The sequence below is a fragment of the Narcine bancroftii genome, chromosome 13 (assembly GCF_036971445.1).
Source record: "Narcine bancroftii isolate sNarBan1 chromosome 13, sNarBan1.hap1, whole genome shotgun sequence".
In the NCBI taxonomy this organism is placed as follows: Eukaryota; Metazoa; Chordata; class Chondrichthyes; order Torpediniformes; family Narcinidae; genus Narcine; species Narcine bancroftii.
This window is the reverse complement of record NC_091481.1, coordinates 67,592,610-67,619,186: the sequence shown is the minus strand read 5'-3', so window position 1 is coordinate 67,619,186 and position 26,577 is coordinate 67,592,610. Positions and strand designations below refer to the sequence as shown.

Sequence of the window (26,577 nt, the reverse complement as noted above, 5' to 3'; positions counted from 1 at the left end):
TGTGATCTACAGAGATTGTTGCCTGAAGAGGGCTCACACAAACATTGAGGACCCTTTCCACCCCACACACAGCATCTTTCAGCTGCTACCCTTGGGGAAAGAGATACAGGAGTGTTATAGATAGAGAATTTGGGTTAAAAAGGGTTTAAGTTAAAATGTGATGATTAGTCATAAAAGGGGGCTAACCACTAGAGTTTAGCTGGAAAATGTTACAACAGACTTGCAACAGATTTAACTACAGAGAGACATGCAGGAGCCAAAGATTGATAAAGAGTGAAAAACAGGATTTGGTGTGAGCAGAGGTCATGAAGGATCGTGGCGTGCGTGACTAACAGTAATCAGGATGATTCTGCAAAAACTAACCAATTAAAACAGTGTAGTGGAGATGCCGAAGGACAAGCAAATTGTATAAAAAACAACGCACTGTATGTATCGGGGCTTGACTTGGCTAGAAGCCGGTTGAGTCCAACTCTGCAGACTTGTGAATAAAGCTTGTCGTGTCATCGATCTTAAAGAGACTCATTTGTGAGAATTTGTGTTTCTGACAAGGAGTATCAGAGCCAGCACCACCAGGCTTCTTCCCACGAGCTGAACGACCAAAGGAACTGCTCACATTGACCATCATATTCATGAAATTTTATTTGTAGAGATGAAATACTTGACCTGCATATGCATTGTTCGTACGTGTGTTATGTCTGGTTGTGTGTCTGCATGTTTTGCACTGAGGACCAGGGATCACCGTTTCGTGGGATGACTTTAGTCATAAAGAAAATGTGAACAGTGCATGAAAATAGAGCCAAGGTACATCAGTTGCAGCATGCAACACCCTTGAGTTCAATAAGCTCTGCTGGAGATGCCAGCAGGGATCCTCTCCCGTTGTATGAGATCCAACCTGTTTGCAATCCAAAGATGTCATTTATGAACGAACCCGTGCAGTTTTAAACGAATTTTAGTGAAGAGCAACGAATCCGATTGCTGGACAGCCCCACATGGACCAGACCCCTCACCCACCATGGTCCCCTGGCCCCTCTCTGGCACTGAGCGCGCCCAGGCCGGGGAGGGTGCTGGGATACTGGAGGACTCTTTCCCCGATCCTCCCGCGGCTGCGCAGCCGCAGTGGCGTTTTTTTTGGCGGAGGCGGCGTCGGCGCTGCGATGGCGACGGCCGAGAGGAAGTCCCCGCGGAGCGGCGACAGCGGCGAGGGCCGAGCGCCGGCCTGCGTCGGCTCCGAGAGTCCCGGGCAGGGTTTCGGGCGGGAGAAGAAACGGATCCTGGATGAGGAATCGTATATCGGGGTAGGGGACAACAGGCGGAGGCCGCGTCTCAGTCCGGGAGCAATCGGGCTCCCCATAGCCCGATGGCCTTGCGGGGGCAAAACAACACAGCAATGCTGGAGGAACTCAGCCGGTCTTGCAGTGTCCCGAGGAGGTAAAGATATATAACCTGAACCCTTCTACAAGGCATGAGAAAAAAGCAGGCGCCTGGAGTAAAATACTAGAGGGGGAAGGCGCTGGGGAGGAGTAGAGGCTCACTGGACATGGAGAGGACTGGAGAGGAGAGGTGAGGGGAGCTGGCTCTGTGAATGCAGACGGACCTAAAAAAAAATCTAAACCCTCCCTTACCTCATCAACCTTTGTTTTTCTTTCAACAATGTGCCTCTTAAATACCTCTCATGTTTCAGCCTCCACCACCAATGCATTCCAGGCACCCACAACTGTTTATTTTTTAATTTACCTTTGATGCCTCCCCTAAATCTTTCTCCCTTCATTTGGTACGGAAGTCCTCTGGTGTTTGCGATTCTTTCCTTGGGTGTTGGCTGTCCACTTTATGCCTCTCCTAATCTTGTAGACCTCGACAAGTCCCCTCCACTTGAAAGAGAAAAGCCCCAGCTCTGATGACCTTGCCTTATAAGACACGTTTTCCAATCTAGACAACATCTTGATAAATCTCTATACCCTCTCCACCGCCTTCCTGTAACAAAGTGACCAGAGCTGAACACAACACGACTCCTTTACTCAATCCCTCGACTAATGGAAGTCCAGCATTGCATAGGCCTTCTTAATTATCCTATCAACCTGTGCAGAACCTTGAGAGATGTATGGATTTGGACCCCAAGGTCCCTCTGTTCTTCCAGTTAAAAACACAATGCTGGAGAAACTCAGCTGGTCAAACATAGCAAAGGTAAAAATACATAACTAAAGTTTCAGCCTTGAACCTGTACCCTGCCTTTGATTTTCCAAAATGCATCATCTTACACTTATCCAGCCTCTGTCTTTCTCCCTTGGCATTCAAAGAGCCAGCCCTCCCCCAATCAATCCTCCTGTCTTCCTACCAATCGCCCTTTCTTCTCTCCTTCCCCAGCCTTTTTATTTAGATGTCTGCCTGCTTTTATACTTGTACATTGAGGATGGGGTCAGGCCCAAAACATTTTTTACCTCCTATGGATGCTGTGAGACTGGCTGAGTTCCTTCAGCACTGGCACTATCCATCTGATGGTATTAATATCAACTTCTTCGATTTCTGCTAGCCTACCCTCTGTTCTCCCTCCATTCCTTTTCGCTCTGTCTTCTTTCCTCCAGCTTTCTACCCCCTTCACTATTCACAGAGCCATCCCTCCACCCCTTGCTTGCTGGTGTGGCCCCCTCTCTTATCCAACTATTAACTTCTGCCTGTGGGACTGTGCACCTCCCCACCCCACTTCCCCCACACCATCTTATTCGGGTGCCTGGCTACGTTTTTCTCATACCTCGATGAAGGGTTCAAGCGCAAAATGTTGGTTATGTATTTTTATCTTTGCTACATCAAGTGCACTGTCTGACCTGCTGAGTTTCTCCAGCATCTTTTTTTTACTTCAACCATGTGTCTGCAGACTCTCGTGTTTTACTTCCTTCAGCATTACTGTGATTTTACTCCCTTGTAACCTGCTGGCACTCTCATACACAGGCCTCCTCTCCCTCGTGGCCGCCAGTCTCTCCTTCTCCCCTTGTGGCCTCTAAGCTGCCAGTCACTCTCTCTTTCCTCGTGGCTTCCACGCCACCGGTTGCTCCCTCTCCCCTGGCAGCCTCCATACCCCTAGTCCTCAAGCCCAGTGGTGACCTGGTCACCCAATCCTTCACCCAGGGTGTTGCCTGGTTCTATGACCAATCCTATTGGTTTGTTTGACATTCAAGATCTTAGGAGAAAGTTGAGATGGCATTCTGGTTGGTACGTCTGACTGAATGGTGATTATGGTTCAAGGATGGTTTTTATCCAACAATTGTCAGGTTCTTGAACCTCCATGTCCCACTCTAACCTGAACCATAAACTACCACAATATGATCAAAATATCTGTTTGCACAACTGAAATATAATTTCTTTTGCACTAATTGCAACTTTGAACGTTTATTTATCTTGTGATATGTTGTCCTTTTTTTTGTTATGAAATTGTGGTAATTTTATTTGTTACTAATATAGTTAGAACACAGAGAACATCACAGCAGAGGCCCTTGTTAAAACACAGCAAATGCTGGATATACTCAGCATCTCAGGCCATTGTGGGAAGGACAACAGTTGCCTTCTTCCCACAGTGTTTTGTTTCTCTACCTATGACCCATGGCCCTCTATTTTTCTACGTTAGTATTTTTCCAGCCATCTCTACCACCCTAGTCAATGTATTTGATGCATCCACCAATTACTGTGGAGCAAAAAAAAACTTGATTAAAGGGACTAGGGTTCAAATTCCACGCTGTCTGTAAGAAGTTTGTACATTCTCCCCTTGTCTGTGTGGGTTTTCCATGGGGGCTCCGGTTTCCTCCCACTGTTCGAAACATATCGAGGATTGTAAGTTAATTGTGGCAACCTTGCCACCTAATGTCAATATTAGGTAAGTTATTGGAAGGTGTTCTAAGAAATCAGATGTACAAGTATTTGGACTGTCAGGGATGGATTAAGGGATAGTCAATGTGGCTTTGTTTAACAAATCTTTTAAAGTTTTTCAAGGATGTTACTGGGAAAGTTGATGGAGGAAAGGCTGTGGATGTTTTCTACATGGACTTCAGTAATGCTTTTGACAAAGTCCCACATGGGAGGTTAGTCAGAAAGGTTCACTTGCTTGGTATTCATGGTGAGGTAGTAAACTAGATTGGACATTGGCTTTAGGGGAGTAGCCAGAGAGTGGTAGTAGATGGAGGCCTGTGACAAATGGTGTGCCTCAGTGCTCGGTCCATTGTTGCTTGTCATCTGTATCAATGGTGTAGATCAGCCATTCTCTACAGGTACCCTACCCCTCCCCCAGATGCCACAGAATTTTTTGTGTGGTTGGTAGGAGAAAGGTGCAGAAGAAACCAAAACTTGACTGCTTCACAGGGAAGGGAGCCCTTAAACCTTGTGCAGAGTTGTAAGGGGGCCATGGCAAAAAAAAAAGGTTGAGAATGGCTGATCTTAATGATAATGTGGTAAATTGGATTGGCAGGTTTGCAGATGACACGAAGATTGGAGGTTTAGTGGACAGTATTCCCTATGCCATAGGTGCTCTGTGATTAGGAAGGGATTGCTTAAGGTGGTATGTGGGTAGAAAGAAAAAGTTTGAAAATCACTGTTTTAATTGTACCTAATTAACTTGTATGTGCATGGTTTCATCACTCTAAAGGGAATGGACCACCTTAAGCAATCCCTTACTAATCATAGAGCACCGATGGCATAAAGCGGTATGTGAGTCAAAAGAAAAAGGTTGAGAACCACTGCTTTAAAAACTTGCAGCAGGATCTCACCAGTTGGAAAAATGGGCAGATAGAATATAATGCAGACTACTATGAAGCGTTGCTTTTTAAATTGAGATATACAGCACGGAAACAGGCCCTTTCAGCCCACAAGCCCATGGTGCCCAATTCCACCCAAACTACAACCCTGGTATATTTTGAACAGTGGAAGCAAACCAGAGCATCTGGAGGAAACCCACGTAGACACAGGGAGAACACACAAACATTTTACAGACAGTTCCGGATTCGAACTCAAGTCACTGGCACAGTAATAACACTGCGCCGAAAAGGAATGGAGGGAGAACAGAAGGTAGGCTAGCAGAAATTGAAGAAGTCTATATTAATGTTGATTAGGGTTTTGTTAGATGCCATCCGATCTCCTTAATTTGGCTCACTATAAATTAGTGTCATTTTTAAACCTTCTCTAAAACACCATAGAGAATTTTTGCTTTGTTAAAGATGTTATTTAAATGTGTTATTATGTTAAACACTCTGGATGTTGTATTTTCAACAGAATTTGGAAAAAATTATCCAACGTGACTTTTTCCCTGATGTGGTCAAGTTACACGCTCAAAGAGAGCTTTTGGAGGCTGAAGAGAGTGGCGACATGGAAAAGATGCGTGAACTCTCCATAAAATATGGGTCCTCATTTGGAAAACCAAATCTGGTGACTCCTGTGCCATGTAAGTTCTCTCATTTCTTGCTCATGACAACAAACATTTATCTGCTTGCATTTTCCAAGTGGCTCAGAGTTCTGCTTCTGCTTCTTGTTTCTTTGCCTCCAGACTCTGACTGAACCACACTTGCACCAGATGTTTCCTTGGTCCATGGACTGGGAATTGTTAAAATTGATGTCCATCTGCTCTGCTTCTCCATCCTACCACATATCATAACTACTGAAAGCAGTGGCAGAGTATAAGAGAGGCTCAAGTCTGCAGGATAGTTCAGCAGAGCAGCTGGCCAGGGCAGGCAGGAGGTGAGAAGGGAGTGGATTATAAATGATGGATATCAGCCACAGCCTTTCAGAGTTCACTTGCGATGAAAACTTCACTGATTTGCCCTGTGATCAAAAGGCTTGTGTCCTTTTTATAGACCTTGCTCTGGATATTTTCTCCGTTGCAAGAGGCATGATTTCCCAATTTGAGAAATAGTTAATTGGGGAAACAAATGCAAGTGCAAAAGGAAAATGAAGTAGAAAAGAGATAAAGATATAAAAATAATTTATTATGAAGGAATAAAGCTTTCAAACATTTCATGGTGGTTTGTTTGCAATACCATGAAAATGCCAGGGATTCATGCTGAACATAGTTAAAACACAATGGTGGAGAAACTCAGGAGGTCACACAACGTACTTAAAATAGCAAAGTTAAAGATACATAACCAACACTTTGGGCCTGAACCCTTCATAAAATTATGAGCAAAATGTAGGCAGATGCATGTGGGAGAGAGTTAAGGAAGGAGTACAGGTCCACAAGCAAGAGGTGACCTCTCCACCTATTGGTGGATAAGGGAGGGAGGGGACAGGAGAAAACAGGGGAAGAGGGGGGATAGTTCTGTGAATGGAGTGGGAAGGAAGTAGAGAGCAGGAGGAAAGCAGTCGGGGATAAGGAAGAGAAGGAGAAAGGGAGAAAGGAAAATGGACTAACAGAAACTGGAGAAGTTGATGTTAATGCTATGAAGTTGGAAAGTTCCTCCAAAAAATATTAGGTGTTGCTCCTCCAATTTATGGGTGGCCCTGGTCTGGCAGTGCATGAGGCCATAGGCAGACATGTTAGTGTGTGATTGGGGCGCAGAATTGACATGGTTGGCCACTGGGAGATACCTGTGATTGATGCAGGCAGAATGAAGGTGCTCAGTGAAGCGATCTCCCAGTCTGTGTCCAGTCTTGCTGATGTAGAGAAGGCCATAACGGGAGCACTGGATGAGTGGTTGTTAAAGGGATTGAAAATGCATGAGTGTCGGTGGGAAGGGAATGACATGTTTTCCTGGAGAGTGGGAGGGGCAGTGTGTGCCATTCTCAGGATGTTCTGTCACTTACATCATATTTCATTAAACCTGCAGATCACACGCCAGGTTCTTTTGAAACTCCAGTAGCTACTTCAGAATCTCCATCTTTACAGAGTAAAGCCAAATCAGAAGGAAAGCTTACCAGCGAGGGAGGTCAGTTTGAAGTGCAGTGTGTTGTTTGAATGAGTACAAACTAGCGTGTGTCTTTTACGATTGTGCAACAGTGAATGGTTACACCATCTTGATGAGATGAGCTTGAGGTTCACATCCATCTAATTTACAGGAGACAAGAAAGCAGAGGAATTGCCAACTCTGGACAACTACTTGGGGCAAAGCACCAGTGAAGATAATGCCTCCTTCAACCAAATTATGGTGCTTGCTGAAGAAAGGAATAAGGCTAAACATGCCTGGCTTTACGAAGCTGAAGAAGCATCAGAGCAGGTGCGATCACCTCCTTTCCTTTCTTGAGTGTAATGTGTAATTAGTATGTGTATTTGACATGGGGGGGGGGCATTATAGTTAGTGCAACGTTGTCACATTGTCAGTGATCGAGACCGGGGTTTGAATCCCGTGCTGTCAGTAAAGAGTTTTTATGTTCTCCCTGTGTCTGTGTGGGTTTCCTTCTGCCATTCAAAACGTACTGGGGTTGTAGGTCAATTGGGTATAATTGGGAGGCACAGACTTAACCATATAACCATTTACGGAGCGGAAACAGGCCTTTCAAGTCCGCACCGGTTCACTGATTTTGTGCGCCTTCTTCAGGCATTGGTCCCGGTAGATCTTCATTCAATAACGATGGACGAATTCAATGCAGGTGGAATCAGTCGTAGAATTGTTTGATAATGAACCTCATTCCTTTATTCTTTCACCCTCAAATTTCCAATTTTTCTTTGATGCAAAATTCTTCTAAACCTCCCTCTTATTTCACAGAATATTTCAAATTTATGCAAATCACTGACCAGTAGAAACACCGACAAAAACTCAACAATATTGAAAATATCAACCTTTTCCGTTCCTATTCATAATTAACCTTATCATTCTTTGAATTAACATGACAAACCTTTTCTTTCTCACTTCTGCTGTCTTGATGTTGAGGGCCAAAATGGCTTGTTACCGTACTGTATGTCTAAATTTAAAAAAAAATGTCCACTCTTTTCTGAGTGAAATCATTGGATAATTTAGAAAAACTAAATTGGGAAGGGGTGTTTCTTTGTGAACAGATGCCTTGTTTTCCATCACAAAGTAAGTTGCCAAGGAGAGTTGAGGACACTTTGTCTTGATAAAGCAGCTGTTAGACTGCTTGGGGATTAGTGCAGCTCGTCTCTGAAAAGTTGGTGGGTGGGGGGGAGCAGAGGTTCAGATCTGTGGATCATTGGGATCTTTTCTGGGGAAGGTATGGCCTGTACAAAAGGGGTGAGTTGCACCTGAACTCGAGAGAGTGTCATATGTTTGTGGGCAGATTTACCAGAACTGTCGGAGAGGGTTTTGTTGGGTAGGCAGAGGGATGGAACCAGAGTGTGAGGTCAGATGATCGAGCAGTTGGTGGAAAGATGGATGCAATTTGCAGTGAGATGGTGAGGCAGAACAGGTCGTGGAGAGAGCATAAATGTAGCTAGTTGAATGGGTTGAAATGCAGTTATGTTAATGTGAGAAATATTAAGAATAAGGTTGATGAATGTGGAGCATGAATCAGTTCTGGGAATTATAATGTTTTAGCCATTACAGAGACTTGGCTGTCAAAAGGTCAGGTTGACTGCTTGCTGTTCTGGGGTTTAGATGGTTCAAAAAGGAAAGTGAAGGAACTAAAAGGGGGTGATTTTTTAACTTTCCACATACTGAATGGGACTTCCATAATGTAAAAGGGCTGGGTGAGTTAGAGTTTGTCAAATATGTTCGGGTTTCCTTAATATAATAGTCCTAACTGAAGAGTGTGCAAAATTGGATGTCCAGTTAGGGTTAGGGAACAAGACTGCAGGTAACAGAAGTGTGTGTAAGGGAACACTGGATCTAGAACGTTCTAGGACTGGATGCCTTGAGTGAGGGTAGGACCACTCAGTAATTAAGGGGGGGGGTGGTGGGGGGAACTTGCACTTGGAGAGATATCCTTAATAAATACTTTGCTTCAGTGTTTACCAGGGAGAGTTACCTTGATGAATGTGAGAATAGCATAAAATAGGCTAATGTGCTGCAGCGCGTCAAATTTAAGAAAGAGATAGTATTGGAACTTCTGAAAAACATTTGGATAGATAAGTTCACTGGGGGTAAATGGGGTATACTCCCAGTTGCTGTGGGAATTGAGGGAAGAGATTGCTGAAGTGAGTGTTCTCCCTGGCTACAGGGGAGGTACAGGGGGATTAGAGGATGGCAATAGAAAATAGAAGGGTAAAAGAGAATATTTGGAATTATAGATCAGTGGGTCTTGCGTCAGCAATGGGCAAACTATTGGAGAGGATTTATGAGCATTTGGAGAGAACTTAAGTCTTTTCAGGGATAGTCAGTATGACTTTGAAAGAGGCAGGTCATGCCTCATGAGCCTTAATTAAGATTTTCGAGGAGGTGGCAAAAGAAAATGATGAAGGTAGAGTGGGAGATGTGGTGTGCATGGATCTTAGTAAAGTGTGTGACAAGCTTCCCCTAGGTAGGCTTGACCAGAAAATCATTCAGAATTTGGCATGTCTGCAGGAGGGAGAGGGTGTAGTAGCATATTTTGCTGCAAGGTCAGTGACTAGTGGTGTTGCACAAGGATCTATTCTGGGAACCTTGTTCTTTGTGTTTTTTATGATTGACTTAGACAAAGAAGTGGAGGGGTGGATCAGTAAAGTGAAGTGATGCACTTTGGAAAGTCACACTTGAAGAAGCAGTTGGTACCAAATTTCTTAGCAGTGTGGAGGAACATAAATCTTGGGGTCTAGCTCCATTGACCCTTCAAGTTTGCCACATAAGTTTTTTAGAGTGTTTAAGAAAGCATATGGTGTGTTTTTCTTTATGAACTCAAGAATCATGAGGTAAAACTCTGGTTTGCCCACACTTGGAGTATTGTGCTCAGTTCTGGTCTCCTCGTTCTGGGAAGGATGTGGAAGCTTTGGAGAGGGCACAAAGAAAATGCATCAGGATGTTGCCTGGATTGGTGAAATGTCATATGAAAAAAGGTTGAGTGAGCTTGTGATTTTTGATTTGGGGCCACAGAGGATGAGAGACAACTTAATAGGGGTGGAAGAGGTTATGAGACGTATAGAGAGAGAGAACAGTCAGCACTTTTTTTCCAGGGTGTCAGTGGACAATAGCAGAGGCCATCTGTTTAATATGAATGGAAGAAAGTATTTTCTCTACTCACCATTTTCTCCAGTTTTATTTCAGGCATAGGTTATTCACAAAGAGTGGTTGACACATGAAATGCATGGTTGGGGTTGGTGGTGGGTTCCCTCCCCAAAACGCTCATCCTGTTTGTACTGAACCGGGAATGGGGTTGGTCTGGGGAAAATTACCTTTTTTTTAATTTAATTCCTGAAAAACAATTTTCTATTCTTTTGATCCCTTTTCTCTCCCATTCTCTAAAGAAAAGATTATCTATTGTGAAGGGGATGAGTTGATTTTCCGTCAATATTAATTTTGATAGTTGATCATTTTTTTCTATGTGGATCTTCTTCCAAATGTTGAGCAGATGGTGCAGTACTGGGGAACCAGCTTTTTTAAATTTTTTTATTAATTTTTTATTTTTCACACCATAAATCACATTAGCCATGATATACACTATTTCTTTTTCACACATATACAGTGACTTTTTCTCCCCCCCTCCTCCCCCCCCCCTTCCTCCCAAGCCACCCCCCCACCCCCCCCTCTCATCCATTTTAGGTATACAATCTAGGTTGCATTAAGCCAGTCAGACAATGTTGTCATTCAACAAAAATACACCAGAAATTCTACTGAGTCCATTCTTTTCTTTCCTTCTCCTTCCATCAACTTAAGTAATGTTTGTCCCCGGTAGGTTTTCGCTATTGTATTTAATGTAAGGATCCTATACTTGTTCGAATATTTCAATATTATTTCTTAACCTATATGTTATTTTTTCTAATGGAATACATTTATTCATTTAAATTTAGTAGTTTCTTCCTTTTAATTTGGTTATGTATTCCATTAATATTTAAAGACATATAGTTCAGCGTAGCCCTATTATATTTTGTTTATCTTCTCTTTCCGTTTTTCCATCATTACCTTTCCTCCTTTTCCATTTCTGTTTTCTTATTTTCAACTCTTTATAAGACAACATTCCTACAACATCCAACATTTTCCTTATTCTCCTATTTCTATCTTATTTATCCCCAATCTCCCCTTCCCCTCCTGAGTTGTCCTTTATCCCTTGTCGGACAACCACATCTCCCCTCTCCATTTGGATTGGCGAATCCACTCGCAAGCGTCAACTGCCCCCCCCCCCCCCCCAGAAAAGATTTCACTTTTCATATGTCACAAAGGTCACTCTTTTAATTCCCTCCTTATTCTCTCTATTCCATTACCTTCCCTTATTAATTCTTGTCTATACTATCTATATTTTCCTCTAAGTACAGATACATTCACGTATGCACATTGTCTCTATTCACTCTTATACCTCTTTACCCGCATACATATCAATCGTGATCATTTTTACTCTCATTACCCGTCTTCATCCCTCAGTCTATTTTTGTCTTTACCCACATACATATCAATCGTGATCATTTTTACTCTCATTACCCGTCTTCCTCCCTCAGTCCATTTTTGTAATTGTTCTGCAAATTTTCGTGCTTCTTCTGGATCCGAGAATAGTCTGTTTTGTTGTCCTGGAATAAATATTTTCAATACCGCTGGATGCTTTAGTATAAATTTATACCCTTTCTTCCATAAAATCGCCTTTGCTGTATTGAACTCTTTTCTCTTCTTTAGGAGTTCAAAACATATATCTGGATAAATGAAGATTTTTTGCCCTTTATACTCCAGTGGTTTGTTGCCCTCTCTTACGTTTTCCATTGTCTTCTCCAGTACCTTTTCTCTTGTAGTATATCTTAGGAATTTTACTACAATAGATCTTGGTTTTTGTTGTGGTTGTGGTTTAGAGGCCAATGCTCTATGTGCCCTTTCTATTTCCATTTCTTGCTGTAGTTCTGGACATCCTAAGGTCTTAGGGATCCACTCTTTTATAAACTCCCTCATATTCTTGCCTTCTTCATCTTCCTTAAGGCCCACTATCTTTATGTTATTTCTTCTGTTATGGTTTTCCATTGTATCTATTTTTTGAGCTAGTAGTTCTTGTGTCTCTTTAGTTTTTTTATTAGATTCCTCCAATTTCTTTTTTAAGTCTTCTACATCCATTTCTGCTGCTACTGCCCGCTTTTCCATCTTGTCCATTTTCTTTCCCATTTCTGTTAAGGTCATCTCCATTTTATTTATTTTCTCTTCTGTGTTGTTTATTCTTTTTCTTAAATCCTTAAATTCCTGTGTTTGCCATTCTTTAAATGACTCCATGTATCCTTTAATAAGAGCAAGTATATCCTTTATCTTGCCTTTCTTTTCTTCTTCTATCTCACTGTACTCTTCCTCTTCCTCTTCTTCTTCCTCTGGGTTGGCCATCTGTTGTTTCTTTGGTGCCCTTTCCTCCTCTTCTTTCTTGTTTCTATTGTCTTCTGTGGTCTCTTCTTGCTGCAGGTGTTCTGCAGCTGTCGTTGCCGGCTGTGGAGATCGACTCCCCAGCTGGTCCCCCCTCCCGTCGGTGTGTTTTTTTTCATTCGCATCGCGCATGCGCGATTCCTCGCGCATGCGCGGTTGCGCACTTTTACACGGCTCAGTGAGCCATTTTTGTAGTCCATTATTTACCGACCTGAGGGAGCGGGTTTCTCTCTCCGCAGCGGGCCTCTTCGGACAGGTAAGGCCTTCACCTTTTTCCTCCTTTGTCTTCTCTTCCTCTCTTCTTACCGTTGCTTTCGATTTTTCTTTTTTTGTCGCCATCTTCTTTCCACCTTTATACTCACTTTTCTGTAACTTTTATTTCTGTGCCTTTGTGTTTTCCTTTGTTTTTCCCGACTTTTCTGGAGAGGGCTGGAGTTCACCGTCCGGCCACTACTCCATCACGTGACTCCTCCTCGGAAAATGACCTCCTTGATGTGCGTCAGGAACAGATTTTAATTTTGTTAAATTTAATTTTTTAAAATTTAGACATACAGCATGGTATCAGCTGAGCTCATGCTCCCCAATTGCACCCAAATGACCTCCATCCCCGGTATGTTTTAAACAGTGCAAGGAAACCCATGCAGACATGGAGAGAATGAAAAAACTCCTTACAGACGGTGCCAGATTCTAACGCCGGCTGCTGGCACTGTAACAGTGTTGTGATAACTGCACTGCTCAATATCAAACTACTCACCATCTGAGGGTATTATTTCTCACCCATATATTGAAATAGTGCAGGAGCTGCCTGTAGAGGTTGACAGCGTATCCAGAAATGATGGTGGATCTCTTCACAGGGCCACGAAGAAATGCTGGCACTCCCATCACCTGATGCTCCAGCAATTGCTGATCGACATGCAGGAGTCAAAACTTGGAAATACAAAGCCAAGAACATTCTGATGTATTACCCAGAAGGTAAGGAGCAGATTGCTAATCTTGTTTAAATTCTCTGAGGACAGAACAATCCTTGATGGTTTGAGTGCTGATACATGCACACTCACTGTCATGTATAGCCTATCTCCTGTCACTGTCAACAGGGTAAGAAAGATGGGAGAAGATGTGTCCTAGATTGGTCTTGATGAAGCAAAGAAAGTTGGACTCGGAGGAATAAGAGAAAGGGGCACACACTGGAAACGGGCGAATATTGAAGAATAGGGAAAGATGTGAAACCTCCAGTATCTGGCACCTCTGGGGATTAGTAGATGCCAGATAAGTGAATTTGATGATTGCTTGAGAATGAGTGTTGTGTGGATTGGCAAATTGCTAAGCGGCACCGGTTTTAAACTTTTGTGCTTTTTACCGCTTTATTTGCCGTGATTTTTTTTGCCGGTTGCTTGAATTCCGTATACTGGGGATTTTACTGTATTTGGAGTGAGTACCAAAGAATGATGAGATTGTACTGATCCTAACCTTTGTCTGTTGTAGATTGGCAACAAAGTCTCTGTGAAAATTGTTTACAGTGAAGTAGGACAGGTGCTTGATTGTTGGCTTCCTGTAAATGAATAATTTTCTAAATCCATGCTAGAGTCACATCAGTACCTTGTTATCCATAGATTGGATGTTATTGGTTGCATGTGGTTGTTTGAGGTCTATAAAGCACAGCAGCCATATTGAAAGTGAGACAATGAGTCTCTTCTTAGTAGAACTACAGTAAAATCCACATTATTCAGCACTCAATCAACCAGAAACTTAAATAATTGGCAAAAAAGTGGAAAAAATAAATAATTTTTAAGATAAATAGGAATAAATAAAGTTTTGAATAAAAGTTTAAAATTGTAAAAGTAAATGTTCTCCGAAGTAACACATAACACCAAGGGAGCAAATATTCAGCCAGCGGAGCCCCCTGGTCATGCCCCGTCCGCAGAAGCTGTTTGAATAAAGTTTTAATAAAGTTGTGTTTGAATAAAATGGTGGCCCCCCCCCCCCCCCCCCCCCCCCCCCAGGATGAAGAGCCGGACGATGCCACTCGCCACTGGGGTGACTCTCCCAAAGTGTCTCCCTATTCTTGCCTGGAAAGAATCTACAGGAATTACCTGATTAAAGTGAACTTTACATTATTAAGGACTACAATACTAATTTTTTCAAATTAGCTTTTGCATTGTCTCTTAAATGGTGTATTCTTAATGCAGGGGTATTGGGCATTGTAAGCGTGTCTCAGTCAACCAGAAAATTAACATATCTGACATCCATGATACCCGTAGGTGCTGGATAATGGGGATTCTACTGTAATTGAAAATTAGTATTAGGAATCTGATTTACCAACCATAGGGCCTTGTTTTGATGATAGACCAGAATAGTGGAAAGAAAGTTTTATGTCTGCTATTTTTGGGGATGCAGATTTCCAGTTCGAACTGGGGATCGTATCTCTTGTTTCAGTAATAAAGGGTGGTTAAGTGAATGAAATCGTCTTTCTATTTTTCCAGAGTTTCTCCCATTCCTCCTCAACTGTTTCTCTCCCCTGATCTGTTTCGTTTGTAGGAGTGAAGGATGATGAACTCTTCAAGAAACCACGTGAGGTGATTCACAAAAATACCCGCTTCCAGAGTGACCCTTTCTGTCGAACCCTGAGCAAGTCGCAGCTACAACAAGCAGCAGCTCTCAATGCACAGGTACGTGTTGTGGGATCCCCTTCACAGGCCCTCTCTGGTGTAATGTGCAGTGTTCTAGCTGGCTCATGTATCCCCTGAGCTCCCTCTCCCACTTGGCACTCCACTACATACAGTGTCCATGTTTGCTCCCCTTTATCCTCCTCCCTTCTCCATTCCTAACAGCCGAGATACCCAATTCTCAGCATTTAACATTCCTCACTCGTTATCAGTGAATTGAATAGCCAGATGTGGTCATGCTACAGCAGCCTCGTGATTAAGCCTCTATTTTATTTTTTTTAATTTAGACGTACAGAATGGAAACGGGCCCGTCTGGCCCCTCAAATATACCAATTAACCTACAATCCAATACCTTTTTGGAGGGTGGGAGGAAACCAGAGCACTTGGAGGAAACCCACACAAACATGGGGAGAACATACAGACTCTTTACAGGCAGCACTGAATTGGTTCCCAGGTCACTGGCACTGTAATAGCATTGTACTAACCATGACGCCCATGCAACTGAGCTGCCCACAATCCAGACGAAGGGTCTTTGACCAGAAACGTTAACCCTATTTCTCTTTAAGATGCTGCCCAACTCACTGAATTTTCCAGAATCTTTTGTTTTAATTTTTATCACACAGGAGCTTTGACTAATAATCAGGAGAAAGCAGTTTAGATACAGTTGCAAAACCTTACTTTGCTCTCTTCCCTGGTCGACTTTGTTTCAGTGTTCACCAGGCAATGTCAGTGCAGTTTAGGCTAATGTTGAGGTTAAGGATGAGGGTATAAAGGATCTCCTTCAAAACATTTGGATAGATAAGTCACTGTGAGTGGACGGGATATACACCAGGTTACTACAGTAAAGAAGATTAAGGTTCCATTAGTGTCACGTAATACTATATTTAGAATGTAACATACATGAAATTCTTTAACTTTTGTCTACCGTAAGGCACACAAGAGAGTCGGCACTTTGTCCAGTGCCCCTCACAGAAACCTACAGCACCTGGTGTTCCTGGGCGGTGAGATTGCAGGGGTGTCGACAATGATCTTTCCTTCCTTCCTGGACATAGGAGAGGTAGAGGAGGATTGGAGAACTACAGAGGTGTCCCTTTGTTAAATTAAGGGAATCTTATGTCAGTCTTCTGTAAACTATTACTTGAGGGCAGGATTACAAGAAGTTATAGAGTCCATCTTCTCAGGCGTAGTCAGCATGGCTTTATCAAGGGCAGTTCATGCCTCACAAGCCTAATTGAGTTTTTCCAGGAAATGAGAAGAGAGGTCGTGTATAAAGATTTTAGTAAGGCATATGTCAAGTTACCCTATGGCATGCTCATTCAGAAAGTTAAGTAGCATGGGATTCATGGGACCTTGGCTGTGGATTCAGAATTGGCTTGTCTGAAGAAGACAGGGTGATGGCAGATGGAATGTATTCTGTCTGGAGGTTGTTTACTTCTGCAGGGATCTGTTACTGGACCCTGCTGTGTGATTTTTATGAATGATTAGGATGACAAAGTCAAGGGTGGGGGGGGGGGGGGGTTCAGTAAGATTGTAAATGACATGAAGGTTGGAGGTGTGGATAGTGTAGAAGATTATCGTAGACAACAGGATAGAAATGGTTCAGAGTTGAGTGGAGAAGATGGAGTTCAACCTGAGTAAGTGTGGATTATGTGGTTAATGGTAGGATTATTAATAGTGTGATGGAACAAAGGGATCTTGTGGGGGGTGGGGGGGGGGTGAGAGTCCAAGTCCATACAAGGTTGCCATGCTAGTTGATGTGATCATTAAGAATGTGTGTGGCCTTCTCAATCAGCGACTCATTTAAGGACTCATTTGTTTACTTGTGTATGTTGTATAGTTTCGTTTTGCATTACCAATTGTGATTCTGCCTGACCCGCAGGAAAAAAAGAATCTCAGGGTTTATAGGTGATGTCATGCATGTATTCTGACAATAAATCTGAATTAGTCGTGACCCTGAGTTCAAGAGTCACGAGATAAAGTTGCAGTTCGATAAAACTCTGTTTAGACCATACTTGAAGCTTTAGAAAGGATTCATCACGGTGCTGCCTGAATTGGAGAACATGCTTTATGAGGAAAGGTTGGGTGAGCTAGAGCTTTTCTCTTTGGAGTGACATCACAGAGATATATACATTGAGATTATGAGAGGCATAGATAGGGTGGACAGTCAGTCAGCACCTTTTTCCCAGGGTGACAATGGCTTATATGGAGGTCATTTATTCAAGGTGAGTAGAGAAAAGTTGGAGGAGATTTTTTTTTTACAGTGGTGGGTACCTGGAATACATTGCTGGGTGGAGGTGAAAGTTAATACAACAGGATAATTTCAAAGACTCTTAGATAGGCACATGGATGTAAGGAAAAATATTATTTGCTGGTTGTTTGAATTCCAGATACCAGAGATTTTACTGTGCAGAGGGTAATAGGGGTGGGAATCTTGTGGGAAGTCTGGACTGCCATGGAAAACCCTCCATCATCCTGACCTGAGAATGCATTGTTGTGTCAAACTCTGTGGAACTCCCTGGCTAATTGCGCAGTGCTAGATCCTTCAAAGTGGCCTGCCATTCCCTTTCTTGAGAGCAGTTAGGGATGAGCCCACACCCTGAAAATTGAATAAATAGGGAAAAAAGAATCTTTGGAGAATACACTGGAAAGTTTGCATGTACAATGATGAAATGTTGACCAAGCAAATGTTCCAGTGCCTCTGAGATAATATGTTGGAATGGGCACACTCATACTGTATTTTGTTTTGAAGTTTAAACAGGGCAAAGTTGGGCCAGATGGGAAGGAACTGATTCCCCAGGAGTCGCCCAAAGTGAATGGCTATGGCTTTGTGAGGACTCCCTCCCCTGCTCCAGGTAAGAACCGGTTTTACATCACGTCACTCTGACATTAATTTAGAGACAGTGCGGTAATGGAGACTTCTGGCCCCTGATCCTGAGCTGCCCACAGGCACCCATTTGATCAGTTAACCTACTAACCCTGTATGTCTTTGGATCATGGAAGGAAACTGGAGGAAATCCAGATGGACACGGGGAGAACTTAACAAAACATATCATCCTTGTGGTGTGATTTGAGTCTTCCAATAGTGTGACAGAAAATTCCATTTTCAAACAGAACTTTTGCAGAGTCTGATGCACCCTCAGTATAGTTCAAGTTCATTATTATCTGACTATACATGTACAGCACGATAAAATGTCATTTCTCCGGGCCGTGGTGCCTCTACATACATAATACATTGCAGATAATAATCACATATATATGAGATGAGGCTGGGTTTCAGCTGGTGTAGAAGCAGTGGTTTGAATAAACTTTGTGTTTTGTTATTGTCTGAAATTCTGTAACCTGGAAGAGTGTCTCACGCATTTCTAAATAATGGTTGTGTGTCACACACAGCCTTTGAAATTTGATACACATTTTGGAAGCAGAACTTAATGTGCAATTACTGTAACAATGTGCATTCAGCACAATTGATCCTCTAATTCTGGTGTGTGGGACTCTGCACCGGCTGGATTTATGGTGATGGAACTGAGGGGTTGTCTCCTGGCATCATTAATTAAACTTGTGCTCTCCCTCAGGGGTGATTGACTCACCGGTGATGACATGGGGTGAGATTGAAGGGACTCCACTGCATTTAAGCAGCTCAGAAACGCCCCATGTGGACAGGACGCCAGGACCTGCATTTAAGGTACAGTAATGGCTCACGCGAGAAGGGAGAGTTCGCACAAGTAGAAACATTTAGTTACATTTCCTGGTTAATCAATGCTGCTTCTCCTTGTTCATCCTGCTCTCGGTTGGGTTGCGGGGCGATAGGTAAATTCATAGGATTGCATTAATCATAATCCAAAGTGTCAGCTACAAGAGCAATTTATGTGGCATTTTTACTGTAGCTCTATAACCATATAACAATCACAGTACGGAAACAAGCCATATCGGCCCTTCTAGTCTGCACCAATCTACGTGAAACTCCAACTAGTTCCACCCATAACCCTTGAACCCACTCACATCCATGTACCCATCTAACCTCTTCTTAAATGACAGATTTGACCCTGCTGCAAGTACCTCTTCCGGAAGGTTATTTCACTCAGCCACCACTCTCTGAGTGAAGAAGTTTTCTCTTATTATTTCTAAAGTTTTGCCCCCTAACCCTTAACTTATGACCCCATGTTCCGATCTCCCCTACCCTCAGGGGAAAGAGCCTATTCACATCTACTCTATCAGTTCCCTTCATAATTTCAAATACCTCTATCAAATCCCCTTTCAACCTTCTACGCTCCAATGAATAAAGTCCTAGTCCACTCAGTCTTTCTCCGTATTCTAGATACTGCAATCCAGGCAGCATTTTAGTAAACCTTCTTTGTACCCTCTCTACCTTATTTATATCCTTCCTATAACTTGGAGACCCGAACTGGACACAATATTCCAAACTTGGCCTCATCAATGCCTTAAACAGTCTCAACATCACCTCCCAGCTCCTAGCCTACTTGACGGACAAATTGGGAAGCAGGCTGAGGTTACCAGAAGGAGGCAGTTTTGAATATGTGATTACGGACACAATGATAATTAAAAGATTTATAACGAACATGTACCTCAAACTGCAAGAGAAAGAGAATGATGAAATAAGCTGTAAACCCAAACAAAAGTGGGAACAAGATCTAAACATAAAGATAAAAAACGAAAAATGGGAAAAAGCTATGCTCCGGAACTATGAGAAATACAATAAACACGAGGTTACGCATGATACAATATAATTGGTTACACAGGCTATACACCATGCCCCAAAAGTTAAATAAATGGGACCCAACAGTATCAGACAGATGTTTTCGCTGTAAGAAGGAAACGAGAACAACAGTACATGCAATTTGGGCATGTGAGAAAGTGGAAAAGTATTGGGAAGATCTAAATCAGATATTAAATAATATCACAAAAAGCAACATACCAAAAAACCCAGAGATCTTTCTTCTAAGTAATATAAGAAGTAAAGAACTAGTCCTTGATATGGATGAAGCGCAAAAAAGATTTATTATGATGGCCTTAGCTGTAGCAAAAAAATATATAATGTCAACCTGGAGATCAGAAGAGAGCCTGAGAGTACAGCAATGGTACATAGAAATGAATAAATGTATTCCATTGGAAAAAATAACATATAATTTAAGAAATAGCGTCACAGTATTTGAACAAATTTGGGAACTGTACATGGAACACAACAGAAAGGGCCTACCACGGACCTCCATCCTCTAAAATGATAGAATGATAAGAAGACGAAATGAACTGACCCAGTGTGTAAAAGTAGATGACAGAATTTTCTTGTTTATTTTCATTGTGTGACGACATTGTTTAATGTATTGTATATGTTGAACGTTTAGTGGGTGAGGAGGGGGGGTGGGAAGGGGGGAGGGGGCGTAAAGGGGAGAAAATGACACTGTATATTTAAGAGGGAAATGTTTGTGTGTATTTTGGTTAATATGGTTCATAGTGTGAAATATAAAAAATTTAAAAAAAACATCACCTCCCAGCTCCTATATTCTATAATTATATTTTATAAAGTCCAGCATACCAAAAGCCTTCACCACCCTACCTACATGGGAATCCACCTTCAAGGAACGATGAACCATTATTCCATGATCCCTCTGTTCCTCTGCATTCCTCTACGCCCTCCCCTTCACTGCATGTGTCCTGTTTTGGTTATTCCTCCCAAAATGAACCACCTCACACTTATCGACATTAAACTCCATCTGCCACATTTCAGCCCATTTTTCCAAACAGTCCAAATCCTTCTGCAGTCCACGAAAACCCTCCTCACTCACTATCCACAACTCCCCCTATTTTTGTATCCTCTGCATATTTATTCACCCAATTTACCACCCCATCATCCAAATTATTAATGTAAATGATGAACAACAAAGGATCCGACACTGATCTCTGAGGCACACCGCTCATCAACGGCCTCCATCCTGACAGACAGTTGTCCACCATGACTCTCTGGTGCCTATCTTCTAGCCACCGTTGAACCCATCTAACTATCTCTATATTAATCCCTAGTGACTGAACCTTCCTCACTAACCTTTCAGGTGGAACCATATCGAAAGCCTTACTGAAATCCAAATAGACCATGTCAACTGCTCTACTTTAATCAACTTTTCTATAGTCACTTCCTCAAAAAATTCAACAAGATTTGTCAAACACGACTTTCCCCTCACAAACCCATGTTGGGTGTCCTTGATTAATCCCTGCCTCTCCAGATATTTATACATATTATCCCTAAGAATACCTTCCATTAGTTTCCCCACCATCGACGTCAAACTTACTGGCCGATAATTGCTTGGCCTACACTTTGAGCCATTTTTAAACAGTGAAACCACGTTTGCAACCCGCCAATCCCGCGGCACCACACCCTCCTCCAGTGACCGTTGAAAAATCACTGTCAGAGCCTCCGCTATTTCCTCCCTGACCTTCCTTAAGGTCCTGGGAAAAATTCCGTCAGGACCAGGAGACATCAACTTTTCTATGCCCCAGAAGTTCTAAACCCCCTCCCCCCTCTTTACTAATCCCTATCTTTTCCATGACTATCCCTTTTGCCTCACTTATTCTACACAATTCAATATATCTTTCCCTCGTGAATACCGTCGAGAAGAATTCATTCAATATCTCCTCCATCTCATGTGGTTCCTCATGCATTTCTCTGCTCCGATTTTCAAGTGGACCTATTTTATCCTTCACTCTCCTTTTGCTATTCACGTATTTGTAAAAACCCTTTGGATTTGCTTTCACCCTATTTGCTATAGCCACCTCGTACCTTTTTGCTTTTCTAATTTCTCTCTAGGGTTATTTCTACAATTGATATATCATTCAAGCATCTCGTCAATCCTTTGCTTCTTGTATTTAATGTAGGCCTCCCTCTTATCCTGAACCAACTTCCTAATCCCTCTAGAAAACCACGGCTCTCTTGAACATCTGGCCCTGCCTTTTATCCTAACAGGAACATAAAGATTCTGCACTCTCAAAATCTCACCTTTAGATGCTCTCCATTTCTCCTCTACATCCTTCCCAGAAAACGGATCAGCCCAAACTACTCCCTGCAAATCCCTTCTCATTTCTTCAAATCTGGCTTTCCCCCACTCAAAGACCTTCATTGTCAGATCAGACCCATCCCTTTCCATAATTAAGCTGAAACTAATGGTACCATGATCACTGGATCCGAAGTGCTCCCCAATGCACACCTCCATCACCTGCCCTATTTCATTCCCCAACAGTAGATCTCACACTGCCCCCTCTCTAGTGGGTACCTCAACATATTGATACAAAAAGCAATCCTGCACACATTTTACAAACTCTAAGCCATCCAACCCACTCACTGACTGCGACTCCCAATCTATGTCAGGAAAATTAAAATCCCAACTAACGCAACCCTGTGCTGATTGCACATCTCAACTATTTCTTTACACATTTGCTCTTCAAGTTCCCTCTCCCCACTTGGTGGTCTTTTTTGCACCCCTATAATTGTAACTTTTGCCTTCTAAATTTTTTAAATTCTACCCATACTGCCTCCCTTGACGAGCCCTCCAATCTATCATGCCTCAGCACTGCTGTAATATCTTCCTTGACAAGTAATGCCACACACACACACACACACACACACACACACACACACACACACACACACACACACACACGCAGCGAAAACCTGGAATATTTAACTGCCAGTTACAACCCTCCTGCAATCATGTCTCACTAATTGTCACCACATCATACTGACAAGTGTCTATCCACACCTTCAGCTCGTCCACCTTCCTTACATTGAAGTAAATGCATCTCAGAGATTTCCCACATCTTACCTTCTGCCTATTCCCCTCTCTCCTGTCCACACTATTATTTGTTATGATGATCCCTCCCCCCTCATAGCATCTTCCCCTTTCCTCCTCAATCACCTGCCTTTGCCAACAAAACTCCTCTCTCCTGTCCTCCCTTACATGAACCCCTTCCCCCAACCATATTTAAAACCCCCCTGATAGCCCTCGCAAATGCCCCCACCAGGAGACTGGTCCTTCTGGGATTCAGAGTAACTGTCCTTTCGGTACAGGTCCCACCTCCTCCAAAATAGGTGGCAGGGATCCAAGAACTCAAATCCCTGTCTCCTACTCCACCCCTTTAGCCACACATTCAACCTCCACCTGATTCTATTCCTGCCTTCACTTTCACGTGGCACAGGAAGTAATCCAGAAATGACTCCCTTAGTGGTCCTACTTCTCAGCTCCCTTCCTAACGCCCTATATTCATTCTTTAGGACCACTTCCTCCTTCCTCCCAATGTCATTGTGTCCCAAGATGCTTCACTAAAATTTACAAAACATATAAGAAGATTTTGGAGCAAAGAGCAGGTTTGAAGGAGCCAAGGTTCAAGAGAGGAAAGTGCTGAATTTACGACATTGCTCAGTAAAGGCATACCCTACAGCCTTTCCAACAGTTAGGAGTGTAATGGAATTCTCCCCACTTGATTGGATGAGTTTACCTTGAAGAACACACAAGCAGCTTGGTTCCCATTCAAAGCAGTCTAATTGATTGGACCTTAATCCATCTCCTTGTATATTCTGGGGATCTTTGGAATGTGGCAACGTGCTCAGTATCTCTCCGCCCTTTAATGGAAGTCTCGATGAACGATAAATGTTGATGTGATGCAGCGGAGGGCAAATCTGTCCATGGATTGAACCCCATCATTTCATGGGTTGCTGATGTCAACAAAGTGTGGTAGAATCCCCACTTCTGAATTTTTCACATTCCTGGTTTATGTCATTTTGTCATAGATTCTGGAACCAGGCAGGAGGGAAAGATTGGGACTAAAAATGGTAAATGAGGTGGCAGCCAAGAACAGAACCAAGAAGCAGGAAGCTTTGAGGAAGGCAACGGAGAGTCTGGTCAGGTGAGTGGTGCCAATTGGGATTGCCCCACCACGATGATGGGGCTGGACTGTGGGCCCAGCCATGTCAACTCCAGTCCAAGGGCCAGCAGCCAGGCTGTATGGTCAGCTGGGTATTGCGAGGGGCTCTTCACCATCTTGGTCCTTGCTGAAGGAACTGAGCGTATACAGCTCCTCTGGCCTGGCTGATGGGGGAAGGGATGAGGCAGATGTTGGAGGGAGGGAATGTGGTCTGGAGATGGAGGTCCTCTTCCAGTGGGGGGTGGGGTCAGGTGGTGGGGATAGTAGGTCTCCCCGTGGAGGGGGGCAAGATTCTTCTCCCAGTGGTGGGGACATAATGAGTGTCCCAGAGGAGAGAGGCAGGTGGTGAAGACAGAGTGTCTCCCAGTGGAGGGAGGCAGGTGGAGGGGGTGCACTGGGTCTCCCAGGGGGGGGGGGGGGTGGGGGGGGGCAGGTGGTGAGGACGAAGTGGGACTTTTAGTGGAGGGATGCAGATGATGGTGATGCACTGGGTCTCCCAGTGGAGGGGGACAGATGGTGGTTTCCACTCTGGGGAAAGTAAGGGGGATACTGGAGGTCAATGTATCATGTGTGTAGGATTTGTTTCTCTGACAGCATCCTCTTGTGTGGCTAGAGGTTAAAGTGGCAGCTTATTCTCTCCCTGGTCTGAGTCCATTTGTTTCTCCTTCACAGTCTCTCACCACATGGTATCAGTCCAGTGATGTCACCAGCCCTGCAGCGTCTTGTTAACCGGACCTCCAGCAAATACACGGACAAAGCTTTGCGTGCCAGTTACACCCCATCCCCGGCCCACAAAGGTTCAGCATGGTGCAAAACGCCAGGTGCTGGCATCACCCCTAACGTCCTCTCCACTGCCCGTACTCCAGGCAGCCAGGACCCCACTTCCATTACTGACAATCTACTGCAACTGCCCAAGAGGAGGAAAGCAGCAGACTTCTTCTAGTGCAGTTCTTGTACACTTTGCTCTCTCCAGCCCTTGTGCTGCTGCTGTGAGCTGTGGACATGGGGAAACTGAGAACAGGAGGATATGACAGCTGCATTCTTCTTGGATTCCCGCTCTCCCAGATCCAACAGGCGATGCAGCGAGAATTCTAACTTTGCGTACAAGCTCACTGTTAAAGTGTTGGCCATGAGAATCAATCAGGCATTGGTCGACCATCCCAGCTTCTCTCTGTCTGGTTTAACTGCAAGAGAAGTCCTTCAGAACCCTTGGAAAGAGTTACTCTATTTATTAACCATTTCAGTGCTGGTGTGACCACGCACATCCAGTACCCACCTTTGGCCAACCTGAAAGAGACATTATTCCGGGGGCTTTGCCTGTCAGTGGTGGTTCTGTTGATTCAGGGACTCTGTTGGGCCCAAGTTTGAAAAGCACAGGCTTCTCCGGTTAAAGGTATCAGCCTTTTTCTTCCCAAGACCCCCCACCCTCACCACAAACTGAATGACCTTCATCCACTCCCTTGCAAGGACCTTCAGCAACTACCTTCAGAGATTCCTGTCTTCAGTGAGTTCTCATTCACTCACTTCTCTGCACTTTCTCTCACTGTTTCATCATCAAAGCAGTTGAATCAATGTCCCCTCTCTGCCCATGGTGCTGTTTCTTATCCCATGCTTTTCCTTTTGAATTTCTAACTCTCTTTCTCTCTGCTGACTGAACCTCATGGGACTTGAGCAAGTTTTTGGTAATCCAACTGGGTGGTTCCCCTACTCTCGGGTACGTCCCCTCTCTTACCCTGACCATTATTGCCTTTCCCTTATAGTGGCCCTTCCCTGGACTACACCACTCCCCCAGACAGTGTCCTTTCCCCTCTCTGTCCCCTTGGATGCTCATACACACATAAAGTAGGAGACAGTCTGTCACCTCGAGTGCTGTTCTTCTGGACTCCCAACACCTCTGATTTCCCACGAGCCCCCTAAAGAACTATAGGCATTCCAATTAGTTACTAATGTTTCCTGACTGAAACTTTTAGTGGAAGTGATCTTTGGTTAAAAGAAATTGTGTCCCAGTGTTTCTGTGTTGACTTTGACCATTGTAGGGTTTCCTGATGGAAACTGGCCGAATTAAAAGCCCCTTCCTCTTGTTCCTGTGACTGCTCATTTAATGGAGACTCTTTTACCCACAGAGCCCACTTCCAACGTGCTCTAAATCACAGAACAAGTTATGTCACCAGAGGCCATTCAGTGAGTTGTAACTCGGGCTGGGAAAGTTGGGCCACTGCTCTAAAAGTGGTGAGATCCAAAGCCCTGTCATCCACTTCACCAGAGCAGTTTTGCTTGACCTCTACACATTATGTTGTCTTCAATTTTTGCATTTCTGCCTGCAGAGGGACATTGACTCTGTCCTCTCCTCTCCATCAGTGTCGTTAAATTGCACCTACTCAGTCTCTGTTCTAAAGGAAGCAATACCCCTCTAATTCTTCATAATTAAAGTTCTCCAATTCTGGCAACATCTTGCAAACACCCTCTTTTGCCCGACATATTTCCTGTAAGATGATTCAAACTATTTGTTGTCCAAAGCTGTATTCAATTTTTTTAAAACATGAATACTGGGTATTTTGTTTGCTTTTGACATCAACTCTTGACAGACCACTTTTAGAGTATTGTGTTCA

General features: G+C 43.4%; 1 protein-coding gene across 2 annotated transcripts; it reads left to right on the top strand.

The window, feature by feature from the left end:
* Positions 1–1,138: 1,138 nt before the first annotated feature.
* ess2 (ess-2 splicing factor homolog) lies at positions 1,139–26,049 on the top strand. Of its 2 annotated transcripts, none has more exons than XM_069908134.1 (10): positions 1,139–1,295; positions 5,251–5,419; positions 6,798–6,896; positions 7,027–7,184; positions 13,232–13,349; positions 14,913–15,043; positions 17,790–17,892; positions 18,613–18,722; positions 23,835–23,950; positions 24,641–26,049. In XM_069908134.1, the coding sequence occupies exons 1-10, from the start codon at positions 1,155–1,157 to the stop codon at positions 24,909–24,911; spliced, it is 1,416 nt and encodes a 471-aa protein (XP_069764235.1). In that variant the 5' UTR covers positions 1,139–1,154; the 3' UTR covers positions 24,912–26,049. The 2 variants fall into 2 exon arrangements, with proteins under 2 accessions (XP_069764235.1, XP_069764236.1); XM_069908135.1 differs by lacking the exon at positions 1,139–1,295 and adding an exon at positions 1,303–1,428.
* Positions 26,050–26,577: the final 528 nt, after the last annotated feature.

Bases quoted from the DNA above. Each gene is read 5' to 3' on its own strand.
- ess2 (XM_069908134.1), top strand. From the start codon at position 1,155: ATGGCGACGGCCGAGAGGAAGTCCCCGCGGAGCGGCGACAGCGGCGAG. The intron at 5,420-6,797 runs GTAAGTTCTCTC...TTAAACCTGCAG, and splicing joins TCTGGTGACTCCTGTGCCAT to ATCACACGCCAGGTTCTTTT. The intron at 6,897-7,026 runs GTCAGTTTGAAG...TCTAATTTACAG, and splicing joins AAAGCTTACCAGCGAGGGAG to GAGACAAGAAAGCAGAGGAA.